This window comes from Triturus cristatus, chromosome 1_1, assembly GCF_964204655.1.
Source record: "Triturus cristatus chromosome 1_1, aTriCri1.1, whole genome shotgun sequence".
In the NCBI taxonomy this organism is placed as follows: domain Eukaryota; kingdom Metazoa; phylum Chordata; class Amphibia; order Caudata; family Salamandridae; genus Triturus; species Triturus cristatus.
In genome coordinates this window covers 880,179,645-880,194,955 of record NC_140579.1, presented here as the reverse complement: position 1 = coordinate 880,194,955, position 15,311 = coordinate 880,179,645, and the positions used below count along the sequence as shown (strand labels likewise).

Sequence of the window (15,311 nt, the reverse complement as noted above, 5' to 3'; positions counted from 1 at the left end):
AAAACCGAGGAGTTTGTTTTAAAGATGCGCGTCGAAAGGGAAACACGATCGGAACAATATCGTCGACTGGAGAGGGATTGCGCGTCGAAGGGAAATTCAAAACATATCGACCCGGAGCGCAGAAAATCACATCCGAACCCGATGGTGGAAAAAAACAATCTGGAGATGGAGTCGATGCCCATGCGCACTATCGTCCTAAGAAGGAGTCACCTACCTCGTGACTACAAAGACTTCTTCCAAGAAATAAACAAAGTGCAAACATCCGAGCGCAACACCTGATGGAGATCTATTGACAAGTATACGATCTACCGCTCATATGCCTCAAACCTGTATTGACAAAGTGTTGTATTTCTCTGCAACCATACTGTAAGTCAAAACAAATTGCATATACAATTACAATTCAAACTGTTTACAATCTGTATTACTATTGTAAAGTATTTATTGCTTATCTGTGCCACGCTTGCTTGGTTCTAGAAAATAAAATCCCTAAAAGAATATTTTTATACAAAAAAAATTGGGTCTGAAGTTCAGTCTGAGTGTGTGAATTCATTTGCTGACTGGGTGTGTACAACAAATGCTTAACACTGTCCTCTGATACTGCCTTACTGCTCGACCACACTACCACATGTAGTGAGGTTCTATCTAACTTTAACTCTGCCTACCTTAGGGGTTTCACTGGACTCTGTGCACACTATAGCTCACTTTGGTATAGTATATACAGAGCCAGCTTCCTACAATTATGCATAAGTGTTTTAGCATATCAAAGACTAATTCTGGTTTAGAGTAGGAGTCTGCAATAAAACTGTCTCAAACGTGGTTTAAGAGGGCTCGGTGGTACAGAGCTCATAATTAACTATCGTACTACTGGATCTGCCAGATGTAGCACCAAAAACATGTATCGGTACAAACATTAAAGGAGTTCTGCAGGTTAAAACACACATAGTGTAACAGACAACAGAAAATAGTAATAAAAATATGTACAGACCCCCCTCACCTCCTTCTTCACCACACGCATGGACAGAATTTTGTCAACAATGGCTGCGTCCTCTTCACTGGGGTTTTCCTGAAAGAAAATATTAAAATTAGTAAGTGCTTTCTGTCATCGGAAAACTAAAGAGTCCCAGAACATTTAAACAGTATGCTTCTTGCTCATCAAACATTCATGTTTACTGTGATCCCTGCATAGATTCTGTTACCCCGGTCCCCACTACACTGAAATAAAACTGCATTGTTACTTTTTCTACTGCAACATCACTAAGATCTTACCATACTTTACTGTTGTCCCAAACCCACTAACTTAACACTACAACTGGCTTAACATATTTTTAATTACAAGCTCCTTTAAATAGTACATGCTTTTATATTACATGATTACCTATACCCATCTCGATTAATTTTTATTTTAATTGTGATCATTTAACAACATAACCACAATGCCACCCTTAACCCTCTACCTAGATTTAAAGCAAGTCTAAGGACTATGGTTATTACAATCGATGTAACAAAAAGTAAGCACACTACAGGTGCTTAATTTTAACTGATTTAATTAAAATCTATTATATTACTTATCACATCAGTTTATCACAATAGTACGGTATTATAAATAATCTAATCTTAATTTCAATCTAGTCCTTAATTAAAATTTAAACTGTAGTTAAAAAACAAAACCGATTCACATGAAATAACACAAAAATAAATGACGGTAATTAATTTGCATTAAATAAAAATCACTATCCCTATGCTTTAAAAAAAACAAAAAATTAATTGACATATCCCCTTTTTAATGTAAATAAAATTGCCACTGGTATTACCTGTACTGGTTACATCAATGTATTGTTGTGAGAAGTTGGCCTGGTATATGCTGGTCACTAGTTAAAGTGGCCACCTTGCATCAGTACAATTAGACTTATGGTAGATAGGTTCAAGACAACCTTTTAAAGAAAGTTATCCTAGTGGTAGCTGTGGAGAGCAGCCTTCAGGCTAAGTCTCAGAAGAATATAAAGCAGCTTGTTTTACCTTATAATCTCTTGAATTACCAAATGAAAGGACACCACACAGGTATATATATCAAATATATATGCATTACTAGACACACTCTACTAATCTCTTTGAGATTAGAAGCCAGATACACATTCAAATGTCAACGTTTCACAATAAAGTAAGCACAAATAGGGCTGGAACCCTAGGGGCGTACCAGACCATATACTAAAAAAGAGGTATAAGAAGAACGACTTCAGAAGGGAGAAGGCCTAAGGTCTTCAGAAGCGCTGGGGCCTTACTAATCCACCCAAGGCAGGTAAGTAAAGGACCCACAGGAGACGCATGCAGTGTGAGAACACAGCCGCAGATCCCAATAGACTTCAATGGAGCAAGTCGTGGTTCGAATTTTAAAGATTTAGGGTACTTCGGGAGAGTCTACAAGCAAGTCACTTACAGAGTAAGTAGTTCTAGAGCCAACACACACAGGAGCACCAGAGTACTCGAGTTACCTCACCCAGGGAAGCAGGATGCATAGGTGTCTTTTGGTGTCTGGTCGCGGCGTTTTTTTCAATGGGAGCCAAAGAAGACTTGCTGCTTGTGAAGACAGGAGAAGTGTCCGGTGGAATCCAAGGCTGGATTCTGAACAAAGAAGACCTGAAAGCAGAGGAGACAGTGTTCAAAGTCACTTGCCAGTGACACGGGGCCAGGAAGCTGGATGCCCACAGTAGTCGGGTGATTTCAGGTGATCACGGGTGTCTTGACTCTTCAGTCACGAGGTCCAGGAGGCGAAGACGGCCAGGAGCTGGATTCGGCGTGTACCACGAAGTCTGCAGCTTACTGAGGTGTCGGCAACCGGATTGGAGCCAACAAGCCTTGGCAACAGCAAGTCTCGTGGAAAGTCAAGCAAGTCAGCGGTGCAGACCAGCAAGGTCTGAGGGACTCACCCAGCGAGGGTAAGTCAGGGCAGGCCTGGGGCAACCACGGGAGCCCTTTGGTTCTGTAGAAAAGTCTTCTGGGGACCCACAAGCCAACCGGCAAGGGATCGCAAAGTTGCCTCGGGAGGATTCACTAACCAGGAGCCCACGGTCACTCGGGACGAGGTAGGCCTCTGATCTTTGGAGGAAATCCTGCTGGAGGCTTAGACCACATGTGGTCCAAAGCACAAGTTTGTAGAACGTCGTGAAGGGGTTGCACTCGACAATGGTGCACGGTACCCGGGTATTGCTGTTCCTCGTCACTCGTGGGGTCCACTTGCCTCAGCTTCGCTGGGGACTCACGATGGCCGTAGAGAAGTCAGGAAATCCACTTCCGGGGCTGCAGGGACTTTGGCGGGAGCGGGAAAGTTTGCGTCCATTGATGCAAAGTTTTGGGGCCTGCCAAGCAGGGGAGTCACTCCTTGACTCCAAGGGAGATTCTTCAGTCTTCCAAAGGTAGTAAACATCGAAGGTCCAGGATTCTTCTTCAGAGCGTCGTCCAGGTATATATAGTTTGCAATGGCATGGGTTCCCTAACTTATATTACAAGGAAGGGAGGGACTACCTCTATGACCACTCCTATGGGAGGGTCAGGGGAGTGGGTGGCTACACCCACTTCCCTTTGTCCAGTTTTGCGCCAGAGCAGGGGCTGGTAGACATGTTTTGATGCAGCCATCCCAAAGTTAGCATTTACCACTAGGTTATATGCACTTCAGAGTATATGGTTTAACCGCATCCACAAACAGCCACAGAGAATGGACTCAGGGCTGCAGAGGGGCCCTGCTCAGGCAGAGGCACCCCCTCACATGGAAACCAAGCACCCTGCCATCAGGATTGATAGGGCCTGTCTTAGGGGTGACTGATAGGTTTATATGTGTGTGTATGGTGAGATATAGGGAACCTACACCTCAGTGAAGAGTGCCAACACTACCTCACACAGGCTGCAGAAGCAGGCCTGTGGTGTCAGATTTAGTCTGCTTTCCAGGGGTGGCATAATACATGCTCCAGCCCCTGGTAGGCCTGTGAAGTACCTATGCCCTTGGTACCTAAGGTACCATATACTAGGGGCTCATAAGGTACCACAGTATCCAATCACTAGTGCATCTAATATGCACTCCAAGTTGTTCAGAGAGAACAGAGAGGCTGGGGCCCTGATTAGCAGGGACCCAGCCAGACTATAGCCAGAAACCAGTGTAAACATCAGAAAAAAAGTGGGGGCAACATAAGTGCAGATCCTACTCTCCTACAATTGTCATCAACGCAGAGGGGATATGCACTGAGAAAGTTACAGGGAATAGTGGGCTAAGGGTTAAAGTGATGACGAGTCCAGAAGAACACGTTACTTCTGGTAATGCTCCTTCTGATGGATACCTTAACAGCGGATTTCTAACCTTTAGAATATCCCTAGAGACCAGATTCAGATGGGAGACTACAGACTTTTGAAGCTCAAAATGGCTTTATTTTACCTGTCTCCCGCCTGAAATGATCTCTGCTTCAGTAGTAATCAATGGGAAAAGACATTCTCCCGATTTATTTAAAAAAAAGCTCCCACTCGCCGGTTCTGAAATAATGGCATGCATGGGATCTGGAAAAAATTTCAGTACAACCCCTGCACTCCAGTACTAGTTGGCGCTCTGTGAGTCTGCTTCGACCGGAAGTGACTACTGGAGCACATATATGCACAAGCCAAGCGCGCATGGCCCAAAAACTAATTGCTCATGCCAGTGTGGAACTCTCTTGCTTGTGACCATTGTATTAATAGTTATTATTTATGCAACTTGAAATGTGCACCGATACCCCTACGGGTTTCCCGGCGCAGATAAGGTGTCCAAGTACATAAAACTTAGAATAGCCAGCCAGGTCTTCAAGCTTCTGCGAAAGGTAAATAGTGAATTGCAGTTTTTTAAAGCTTCAGGCAGAGAGTTCCACAGTTTTGGGCCTAGGTAGGCAAAAGAGAGGCCTTTCATGGGAGTTAAATGAAACCTAGGTACAGTGAACAAAGCTAGGTTTGAGCACCTAAAAGAGCGAGTAGGATGTAAGGAACTACCAGTTCCTGGATATATTGTGACCCTAAGCCTTTTTTGGCCTTAAACATATAGCAGTGCTTTAAACTCAATACAATTAAAGACCCTGAACCAATGGAGTTCCTGAAACAAGTGAGTCTGAAGCAGATTTCGGTAATCAAAAGAGCATCCTAGTGGCAGCATTATGAACAATCTACAAACGATGAACAGAGGTCTAATCAGCAACCAGGTACAGCACATTACCATAATCAAGTCTGGATAGGACTAAAACCTGAATTACAGTCCTATGAGCTGCTAAGGCAATTAGCCAAATAATCTTTTACCGCCATTTAAGGACTGCAAAAAAGGTGGCAGTTAGTCACCTGTTGTTTCATTGAAAGCTTTTCATTAATGAGAAAGCCCATATTTTTCACCTTAGTAGATGGGGTAGGCAGAGTCCCTGAGGATTCCAATCATTGTCTCGGACCTCAGAGAGAGGCATTGTTACCCAGAGCCAGGACCTCAGTCTTGTCACCATTAAGCTCGAGTGAATTTTTATTTACCAGTTAGGAAATTTTCACCAAGCCAGGTTCAACAAAGAAGGGTCATGGTTCTGTGTCGATAAAAAAAATGATCTGGCGATCATCGGCACATGCAACTTTCTCCTGTAGGAAGCTGGCTCAGTATATACTATATCAAAGTGAGGTATAGTGTGCACAGAGTCCAGTGGAACACCAAAGGTAAGCAGAGGTAAAAGTAGATAGCATCTTATTCTCCATTTGTGGTAGTGAGGTCGAGCAGTAAGGCTGTATCAGAGGGTAGTATTAAGCATTTGTTGTACACACTCAGTCAGCAAATGAATTCACACACTCAAGGACTGAACTTCAGACCAATTGGATTTGTATAAAAATATTTTTAGTTATTTTATTTTCTAGAACAAAGCAAGCCTGGCACATGTAAGCAATAAATATTTTACAGTAGTTTGAACACAGTTTGAATTCCACTTGTATATGCACTTTGATTTGATTACAGTAGAGCTACTAGTAATGCAATGCATTTGACATACTGGACATATACTTTGTATTTGCATTTTAGTAGAATGTTAAGTAGATTATGTGAGAAAGTGCCCTCTTTCTGCATGGATGCCCCCACTTTTTGCTGAACTGCTGATGTATTTGGACTGACTGTGCCTGCAGCCTGCAAAGGCAGTGTGTGAGTGTAAGGGTACAGGACCTCTAAGGGCGGCACAATAAGTGCTCCAGCCCTTAGAGGCCTTCTCTAGTCACAGTGCCCTGGGTACATGTGGTACCATTTACCAGGGGCTGACCTGTGGCCAGAGATGCCAATTGGATTTAGGCTTCAATGCAGTTTTAGTGAAGGAACATAGACCCTGGGTACCTGATTGGCAGGAGCCCAGGGCACACTCAGTCAAAGCACATCAGCAATTCAGCAAAAAGTGGGGGCAACCATGCGGAAAGAGGGCACTTTCACACACAGCCCCCCCCCCCAAACAAAAGAGGATACGACTAAACTTTCCTTAGAGAGTCTTCATTTTCTAAGTGGAAGAACCTGGAACGTCCATCTGCATTGGCAGGGGCAGTCCCAGGTCTGTGTTCCACTACACAGTCCATTCCCTGTAAGGAGATCGACCACCTCAACAGTTTAGGATTTTCACCTTTCATTTGCATTAGCCATCTGAGAGGTCTGTGATCAGTTTGAACTAGGAAGTGAGTACCAAGTATGGCCTCAACTTCTTCAGGGACCAAACCACAGCAAAGGCCTCCCTCTCAATGGCACTCCAACGCTGCTCCCTGGGGAGGAGCCGTCTGCTTATAAAAGCAACAGCTTGGTATTGGCCTTCATCATTGGTCTGGGATAGGACCGCTCCTATCCCTAGCTCAGAGGCATCAGTCTGCACAATAAACTGCTTGGCATAGTCCGGAGCTTTGAGAATTGGTGCTGAGTACATTGCTTCTTTCAGGGTGTCAAAAGCCTTTTGACAACTGTCCAATTTACATTTATTGGGTATCTTCTTGGAGGAGAGTTCTGTGAGGGGAGCCACAGTGGATCCATATCCCTTCACAAACCTCCTGTAGTACCCAGTCGAGCCAAGGAATGCCCTGACTTGGTTCTGGGTTGCTGGAGCTGCCCAGTCCAGGATGGCCTGTATCTTGGGCTGTAAGGGTTGTACCTGGCCTACACCAACAAGGTGGCCCAAGTACACCACAGCTCCAAATGCCAGATAGGGCAGGGATGCCTTGATAGTTATGTCTGCAGTTTGCAGGGCTTCTAAAACCTTCCAGAGGTGGATCAGGTGATCCTGCCAGGTGGAACTAAAGAAAGCAATATCATCTAGATAAGCTTCACTAAATGACTCCAATCCAGCAGGGACTTTCTTGATAAACCTCTGGAAGGTGGCAGGGGCCTTATTTAAACCAAAGGGCATAACAGTAAACTGATAATGCCCATCAGGTGTGGAGAATGCAATCTTTTCTTTTGCTCCTGGGGCCATGGCAATTTTCCAGTACCCTACAGTTAAGTCAAAGGCACTTAGAAATTTGGCTTCACCCCATTTGTCTATCAATTTATCAGCTCTTCGGATACGTTGAGCATCTGTCTTGGTGACAGAGTTGAGCCCTCTATAGTCGACACAGAACCTAATTTCGCTCTTTCCACCCTGTGTATGAGGTTTGGGGACTAGAACAACTGGGCTGGCCCAGGGGCTCTCAGAGGGTTCAATAACCCCTTACTCCAGCATCTTGTGGACTTCTGCTTTGATGCTTTCCTTGTCTTGATCAGACAGTCGATTGATTTTGTTTTTGACAGATGAACGGTCACCAGTGTTCACATCATGGGTACACCAGTTTGTCTGACCAGGGATCAAGGAAAAGAGCTTTGCAAACTGCTGCAAGACTTGCTTGCAAATAGTCTGCTGCTGAGCAGAGAGGGTGTCTGAAAAGACAACTCCATCCAATGACCCATCTTTTGGGCTGTATGAGAGGAGGTCAGGGAGAGGTTCACTCTCTGTCTACCGATCCTCACCAGTCACCATCAGCATGGTGATGTCAGCACTGTCATGAAAGAGCTTCAGGCGGTTCACATGGATAACCCTTTTGGGTGTCCTGCTGGTGCCCAAGTCAACCAAGTAGGTGAACTCACTCTTTTTTCTAGGATAGGGTAAGGGCCACTCCATCTGTCTTGGAGTGCCCTTGGTGCCACTGGCTCCAAAACTCACACCTTTTGCCCAGGTTGAAATTCCAGTGCAGCTTTTTTTCATACCAGTGCTTCTGAAGTTCCTGGCTGGCCTCAGGATTTTTGGATGCCTTTTCCATGTACTCAGCCATTCTGGACCTTCGGCCAAGCACATAGTCCACAATATCTTGTTTGGGTTCTTGCAGAGGCTTCTCCCAACCCTCTTATAGAGTGGTCCCCTCACAGGATGGCCAAACAGGAGTTCAAAGGGTGAAAACCCTACTCCCTTCTGTGGCAATTGTCTGTAAGCAAAAAGCAGGCAGGGTAAGAGGACATCCCATCTCCTTTTGAGTTTTTCAGGGATCCCCATAATCATGCCTTTCAATGTCTTGTTGAATCTCTCAACAAGGCCATTGGTTTGTGGATGGTAGGGTGTAGTAAACTTGTACTGCACTCCACACTCTTTCCACATGTGCTTTAGGTAAGCAGACATGTAGTTGGAACCTCTGTGTGAAACCACCTCCTTAGGAAACCCTACCCTAGTGAAGACACCAATGAGGACCTTGGCAACTGCAGGAGCTGTAGTAGTCCTAAGGGGAATTGCCTCAGGGTACCTAGTGGCATGATCCACTACCACTAGAATGATCTTGTTCCAGGATGCTGTGGGAGGTTCAAGTGGACCCACTATGTCAACAACTACGCTTTCAAAGTGAACCCCCCACCACAGGTAGTGGTATCAGGGGGGCCTTTGAGGGGCCACCTGTCTTGCCACTGGCCTGACAGGTGACACAGGAGCTGACTAACTCCTTTACATTTTGGTGCATCTGGGGCCAGTAAAAAAGTGGCTAACTATCCTTTACCAAGTCTTGGGTTGGCCCGGATGTCCAGCTAGGGGGATGTCATGAGCCAAAGTTAGGAGGAACTCCCTCTACTTCTGAGGCACTACCACTATCCTAGTGGCTCCAGGTTTGGGGTCTCTGGCCTCATTGTACAGTAGTCCGTCTTGCCAATAAACTCTGTGGGTACCACTGACATCTCCCTTTTCCTGTGCAGCAGCAGAAGGCTCCTCCCCAGGAAGCAGCGTTGGAGTGCCATTGAGAGGGAGGCCTTTTCTGTGGTTTGGTTCCTTAAGAAGCTGAGACCATACTTGTTCATCACTGAGCCCCGCCCTCTTCAACATCTACATGGCCCCCCCTCGCAGCCATTGTCCAACAACACGGTCTCAACATCATATCCTATGCCGATGACACCCAGCTCATCCTCTGCCTCATCAAAGACCCCACCACTGCCAAACTCAACTTCCAGAAAGGAATGCAAGACGTCGCAGTCTGGATGACCAACAGCTGCCTGAAGCGCAACGCCGCGAGGACAGAAGTTCTCGTCCTCTGTACCACTGCTTCTGCATGGGACAGCACCTGGTGGACGATCGCCCTCGGAAGCCCACCTTCTCCCTCAGACCACGCCAAGAACCTCGGCATCGTACTTGACTTATCACTCACCATGTACACAGGTCAACGCCGTCACCTCCAGCTGCTTCAACACCCTCCGCATCCTCCGTAAGACTTTTAAGTAGATCCCCCTAAGTCAAGGGAGACAGTCACCCACACACATCACCAGCAGAATGGACTATGGAAACGCACTCTACGCCGGCATCAACAAGTACCTACTCCGCAAACTCCAGACAATACAGAACACCGCCGCCAGACTCGTACTCGGTATCTCCCGACATGAACATCAGCTAACACCTACGAAGTCTCCACTGGCGCCCCATGGAGAAACGAGTCACTTTCAAAATCCTCACTCACGCCTACAAATGCCTACACAACAACTGACCCAAATACCTCAACGACAGAATCAACTTCCACATACCCAAAAGAAACCTCCGATCTTCCAACCTCGCACTGGCCGAAACCCCGCGCATTCACAGAGCCAGAACAGGTGGAAGATCCTTCTCTCACCTTGCAGCCAAGACCTGGAACGAGCTACCGGCAGACATCAGATGCGCCCCCTCCCTGAAAACCTTCAGGAAGACCCTCAAGACCTGGCTCATCGGCTAAACAGATTTGCAAACCCCCCTCAGCGCCTTGAGACCCTCACGGGTTAGTGGCGCGCTTACAATTCCCTGAATGATTAATTGATAAATGATAACCAAGTAGTCCAACAAATGCAAAGTTCTATATCCCACCGCTGATCCATCAATGTAGGAAGCTGGCTCTGTTTCGTCCCAGTGTGACCTATCATATCTGGCTAGTAGGGCCTGGGTGTTGGCAATGCGCCAATGGTTTGCTGCTTGGGCAGCTACTCGTTTACCAGAGGCGTCTAATAATTTTGACTCCTTGTCTGGAGGGGGAGCATCAACTGTGGTCTCTGAATTGGCCCGTTTATGGGCAATAGAGACTACCAAAGAGTGTAGTGGTAGCTGACTGTTAATAAAGACTGGATATTAAGGAGCAGCTTTATATTTTTTGTCAATTCTGGGGGTGAGAATGAGAGCCCGTACTGGAGATGTCGTCTGCATGTCTCATCATGCCTTTAAGCATAGGCAGAGTGTGACTAGCCCAATGTGTGGTATTGAGCATTTCAAATAGGAAATCTTCCTCTAAAGATAACTTGTGTAACTGCACCCCATGATATTCTTCAGCTCTAGTGAGCAACTCTAGATGTCCTACATTGTCGTCAGGAGGAGAAGGCTTTGCAGGGTAAAAATCTGGGTCATTATATGTAGGTGAATCTATGTGATAATCTTTCTAGGAATCTATTGGTACAAAATTGTCCCTCATCATCATCCTGATCATCAGGTGGTGGCAGTGGAGAGTTTGTTGGTGTGATCAATAAATGAAGTAAAGGTGGAGAGGCTGGTGTAGGGGAATGTGGTAAAGTAGGAGGAGGGGGAGAATTATTATCCACATTCTTCCTCTTGAAAGGAACAAGGAAAGGTGCTTCTTGTGACTCAGATTTACATTTCTGAGGTGACTTAGTAAGAACACGTTGTGTATCAGTATTTATGTAGAGTTCCTTTTGTTTTGGGTCCGATTTGGGTGTTTGGGCATCGAAATTTGGACCCTGCTGCTTCGGAGGCATAGTTTTAGGTTTCGGTGCAGAGGATTTCGGTGCCAGGGGGGAAAAAAAAAAAATCGGGTTTTGATGCCTTAGGAGGCTTAGTCTTTGGCGTCAAGGATTTTGGCTCCGAAGCAGATTTTGGCTTCGAACCCGAAAGCTTTGGCTCGGTGCCAATCATTAGCCAACTCAATCCCGAGCCGGAAGGCTTAGAGACGTTTTTCAGTGCCGAACCGGAGCATCTAAAATATGTTGTTGTGCCGACCGTGGCCCGAATGAGGGGTTGGGACTGAAGTATTTTGTTTTGGATGAGGTGGATTTTGGGTTAAGGGGCGTTCGGTACTCACAATACGTTGACCTTGCAGCAAGTCTTCTTCCGACTCAGAGTCCGATTCCGGGATGGAGACAAGTTCCTCTTATTCTTCCTCAGCCCCTTGTGCGTAGAATTTCTGCTTGGATTCTTCGCCGAAGATGTCCAGCGTGTATTTGACATTTTAGCTTTGCATCTCGTGGCACGAGCCAGACGATCACGGAGCATTTTCTTCGATCGGAATGATTTACACGTGTTGCAGTTTTGTTCGTTGTGCTCCAGAGACCAGCACAAGTTGCAGACTTCGTCTAAGTTGGTGCGCATATACTTAACGCGACAACCAGGGCAGAATTTAAATGGAGTCCATTCCATCGGCTGAGACGTGGACCGACGTGGTTAGGCTGGTAGGTCTTTCCAAGATCTCCGATTGAAGTTGATGTTTTCCTCAACTGAGACGATATGCGGAGAAGTGGGATACTCGTTCGAAAACAATACCGATGCAGGTAGAGTGGATTGCCCACCGAAGGGAACCTGTAGCAAAGGTTTTCAAGCAGAGCGCATCGACACACGTCTGAACCCGATGGCAAAAAAAAAAACAATCTAACGCTTCAGTCAATGCCCATGAGCACTAGTCACCTCACTCACGACTGGAAAGACTGCTTCAAAGAAAAACAACTTGCACACATCCAGACCCAACACTAGATGGCAGGATCTACAGCTCACATGCCTCAAACGGTCCATTCCACAGAACGGAGAAGTGAGAGAGTGGTGACAAATCTGGAGTAAGAATATCCACCCAGAAAGACGGTTACTGAAGGCAATTAACTTTCTTCAGACTGACATTTCTAAACGCAGATTCCTCACCTTTAGAACAGAACCAAATTCGAAGGTTCAGCCTTTTCCTAAATTACCCCTAAAGCATTGAACTACGTACTCTTACACATCAGTGTTGCCTCCTCAATTACTGAGGTGAGCAAGTAACTGAAGACCCTGGCTCTTCGAGTAGTTCCTCCTGCCTGCCATAGGTAAGGTTGCACCACACCTGCACAACACCAAGATACCCTCCCAGGCGAAGGTGTGCTCTACAAGTACTTATAATATAAAGCAGTACCTCCCCCAGGGAGTGAGTGTGGAATGACTCCGACCAGACCAAAAACTTCTGCTCGACCAAAGAACCAAAATGTGCTTCCCATCAAACGAGACAATCTAGGCATTGCTCTTTTGTGAACACGTTCACTGGTGCGCACATTGCAGCCCAAAAACTAACTGGGACAGGCACTCCATCTGGAGACGCAGTGGCAGAAGCCTTGGCTCTTGTAGCATGGGCCCTCAAACTTTATGTAGGCTGCTGTTCGGCCATCGGCCAAAAACAGAACATCTGACAACTTAGCTTGCAATAGGTTACGTGTGCCACACTAAGCAACAAATTTGTCCTAGCCTAAACAGATTTTGTAGTACATGTAGTCGCCAGAATGACATCCACTATTTCAGACAGTATATCAATTGCAGTCACCTTCATCTGCTCAATCTTCACGCTTGGAGGGATTGTGCAAGCCCAGGAGCAAGAGCCATATCCCTCCTGCTATGACAGAAGATTCTCCCTAAAAGGCAGCCTCATCGGAGGACATATGCTCATGTCCAAACGTTCTGGTGACTACACTTTCCTCACCCAACCGGCAGCCGCTAGGATGATGTTGGCCCAATTGTTCTTGATCTTCAGAATTTTGGGCAGAAGAGGTGAGGTGACGGTGGAAAAGCATACAGGAGTCCTGTGCTCCACAGCAGACAGAATGAGTGGGAGATGGACAGCCTTCTTCGGAACTCCAAAGCACAAAAGTGTTGACAATGAGCACTCTTGTCGGTGGCGGAGAGATTTTTAATCTTTTGGGGGAGTTTTATATAACGCTAACTAGACCCAGAGGTATCAGAGCGTTTTACATGAGAAGTAGTTACGTTACATACGAACGCATTGATTTTTGTTAGGCACGGAGAGATTAAGTGATTTGCCCAAAATAACAGAATGTTGAGCGTCCCTGTCGAGACTCGAACCCGGTTCCCCAGCTCCGAGGTAGACCGCCCTAGCCGTTAGGCCACATTCTCTCCCCAGATTGAGGCAAGGCTCTCCCCATTGCTGGAAAATGGCCTGCGCTACCTCTGGGGGCACCTCCCATTCGTGATTCGCTAGGCAGCTGGCTTAGTTCATCCACCCTGGTGTTTAAAGATCCCACCAGGTGATGTATGATCAGGGAGATTACATGACGATTCAGCTATGTCCAGAGGTGCAAGGCCTCTTGGCTAGTTGCAGTACCACATGACGGTGGTGTTGTCTGTGAGGGCCTGAACCAGCCTAACTTTAAAGGATCCCTTGAGAGAAGCTTTAACACAAGCTTTTATGGCAAAAAAAGACCACTCGCACATTTCTGTAAGGAAACAGGCTTTTTGCAGATTTACCGCTACTTTTTGCCCCGCTTTGACTACTAGGTACTGGTGTAATGGCTCCGATATGTCCTGAGCCCTGCTAAACAGGACTCAGTGCATGTACTCTGACCCTTAAAATTAGGAATGTTTAATTGGCTTGTCCCCAGTTGGCGTAGCACAACTTAATTGAAAGTCCTTAGTTTATGGCACCAGGTGTACCCAGGGCCTGTAAATTAAGAGTATTCCCAAGCGACTGCAGCATTTCTTGTGCCACCCTGAGTAGACAATTTTAACATGGCTCCCAGTCTGCCAGTGCAGACTGGAAGGGCAGTTTTAAATTGCTTACTCAACTTTGGTATTTAAGATAATGGGAAAGTCCAAGCCTCCCTCTTTAGGTCGAGCCTGGGAAACGCATGTGCTGCTCTGCGAGGCATGCTGTATTAAGGTATGGCATAGAAGCTCTGCCCTTTTCCCACCCATCTTTTCTATTGGCTCCTGTTACTGTCCTTTCAAAATCTTTGCTCTTCATTCGTGAATAGGGTTAGTAGCCCAATCCTTGCTAGGGTTAGTAGTACCAACTTGGAGTAGTCCTTCCAAGTTGGTACAGACTTGTTTGCATTTGTAACCTCCCATACCAACTGGACTATTTACTTGTGTTGTTAAAGGGTCTGCTTTATGTGGTCGTTGAGCACCATTTTCTTTAATGATCTACCCTATTTCACCCACGTCGTCGCAGCACACTGCCACCTTTTATATTGTTATTAATCATGTATTTTTTAATTTCCAGCACAGTCCGCTTTACCTATAGCTGCCGCGCTTAATTATTTAATTTACAGCGCAGTCCGCCAACACTTTAGCGGCGCTTGTTTATTTATTTTACAGCACGACTGCTTTCACTTAAACGACCGTGCTACAAAAGCTTTATTTATTTATTTTCACACTTTGTGTAAAAGCGCTCCATACGAGCTTTCACTTAAATTTTGGCAGCGCCCCTTTCTTAAGGCGCTCCTCAATGTAACCTGAATATGGCGAGCAGCATCTAAAGAAAGGGGCACGGTCACCTATAAAATGCTTTCGCATTTGCGAGTGTTTGAGCTATTAGCATTAGAAATGAAAATGCCCTTTTATATATGTGTTGCTTTGAAAAACACAAATAAAAGGCACTATCATTTACAATGCCAATAGCTTACAATCTCGCAATTGCGAGTCCTATTGCATTGAAAATGATTGTTAATATATGTAAGTCATCCCTAAGGTAGGCCTAACGAGCCCCAAGTATAGGTGCTGTATGTTAAACTTCATCACATATACCCTTGCATGTTCCAGAGGGAAAAACCCAGAATCGTCGTTTTTACTGTGTAGGAAAGTGCCCCTTTT

General features: G+C 45.8%; 1 protein-coding gene across 7 annotated transcripts in view; it reads right to left on the bottom strand.

Annotated features, from left to right (window-relative positions):
• Positions 1–15,311, bottom strand: part of LOC146871232 (ATP-dependent chromatin remodeler CHD8-like) — a 2,388,691-nt gene that overhangs the window by 2,022,161 nt on the left and 351,219 nt on the right. For 5 of the 7 annotated variants that reach the window (XM_085650618.1, XM_085650635.1, XM_085650631.1 and 2 more), the window contains exon 7: positions 986–1,063. In XM_085650618.1, the coding sequence (XP_085506744.1) occupies positions 986–1,063 (78 nt within the window). The remainder of the gene's footprint in view (positions 1–985; positions 1,064–15,311) is intronic. The other 2 variants (XM_085650640.1, XM_085650648.1) reach the window with 1 other exon arrangement.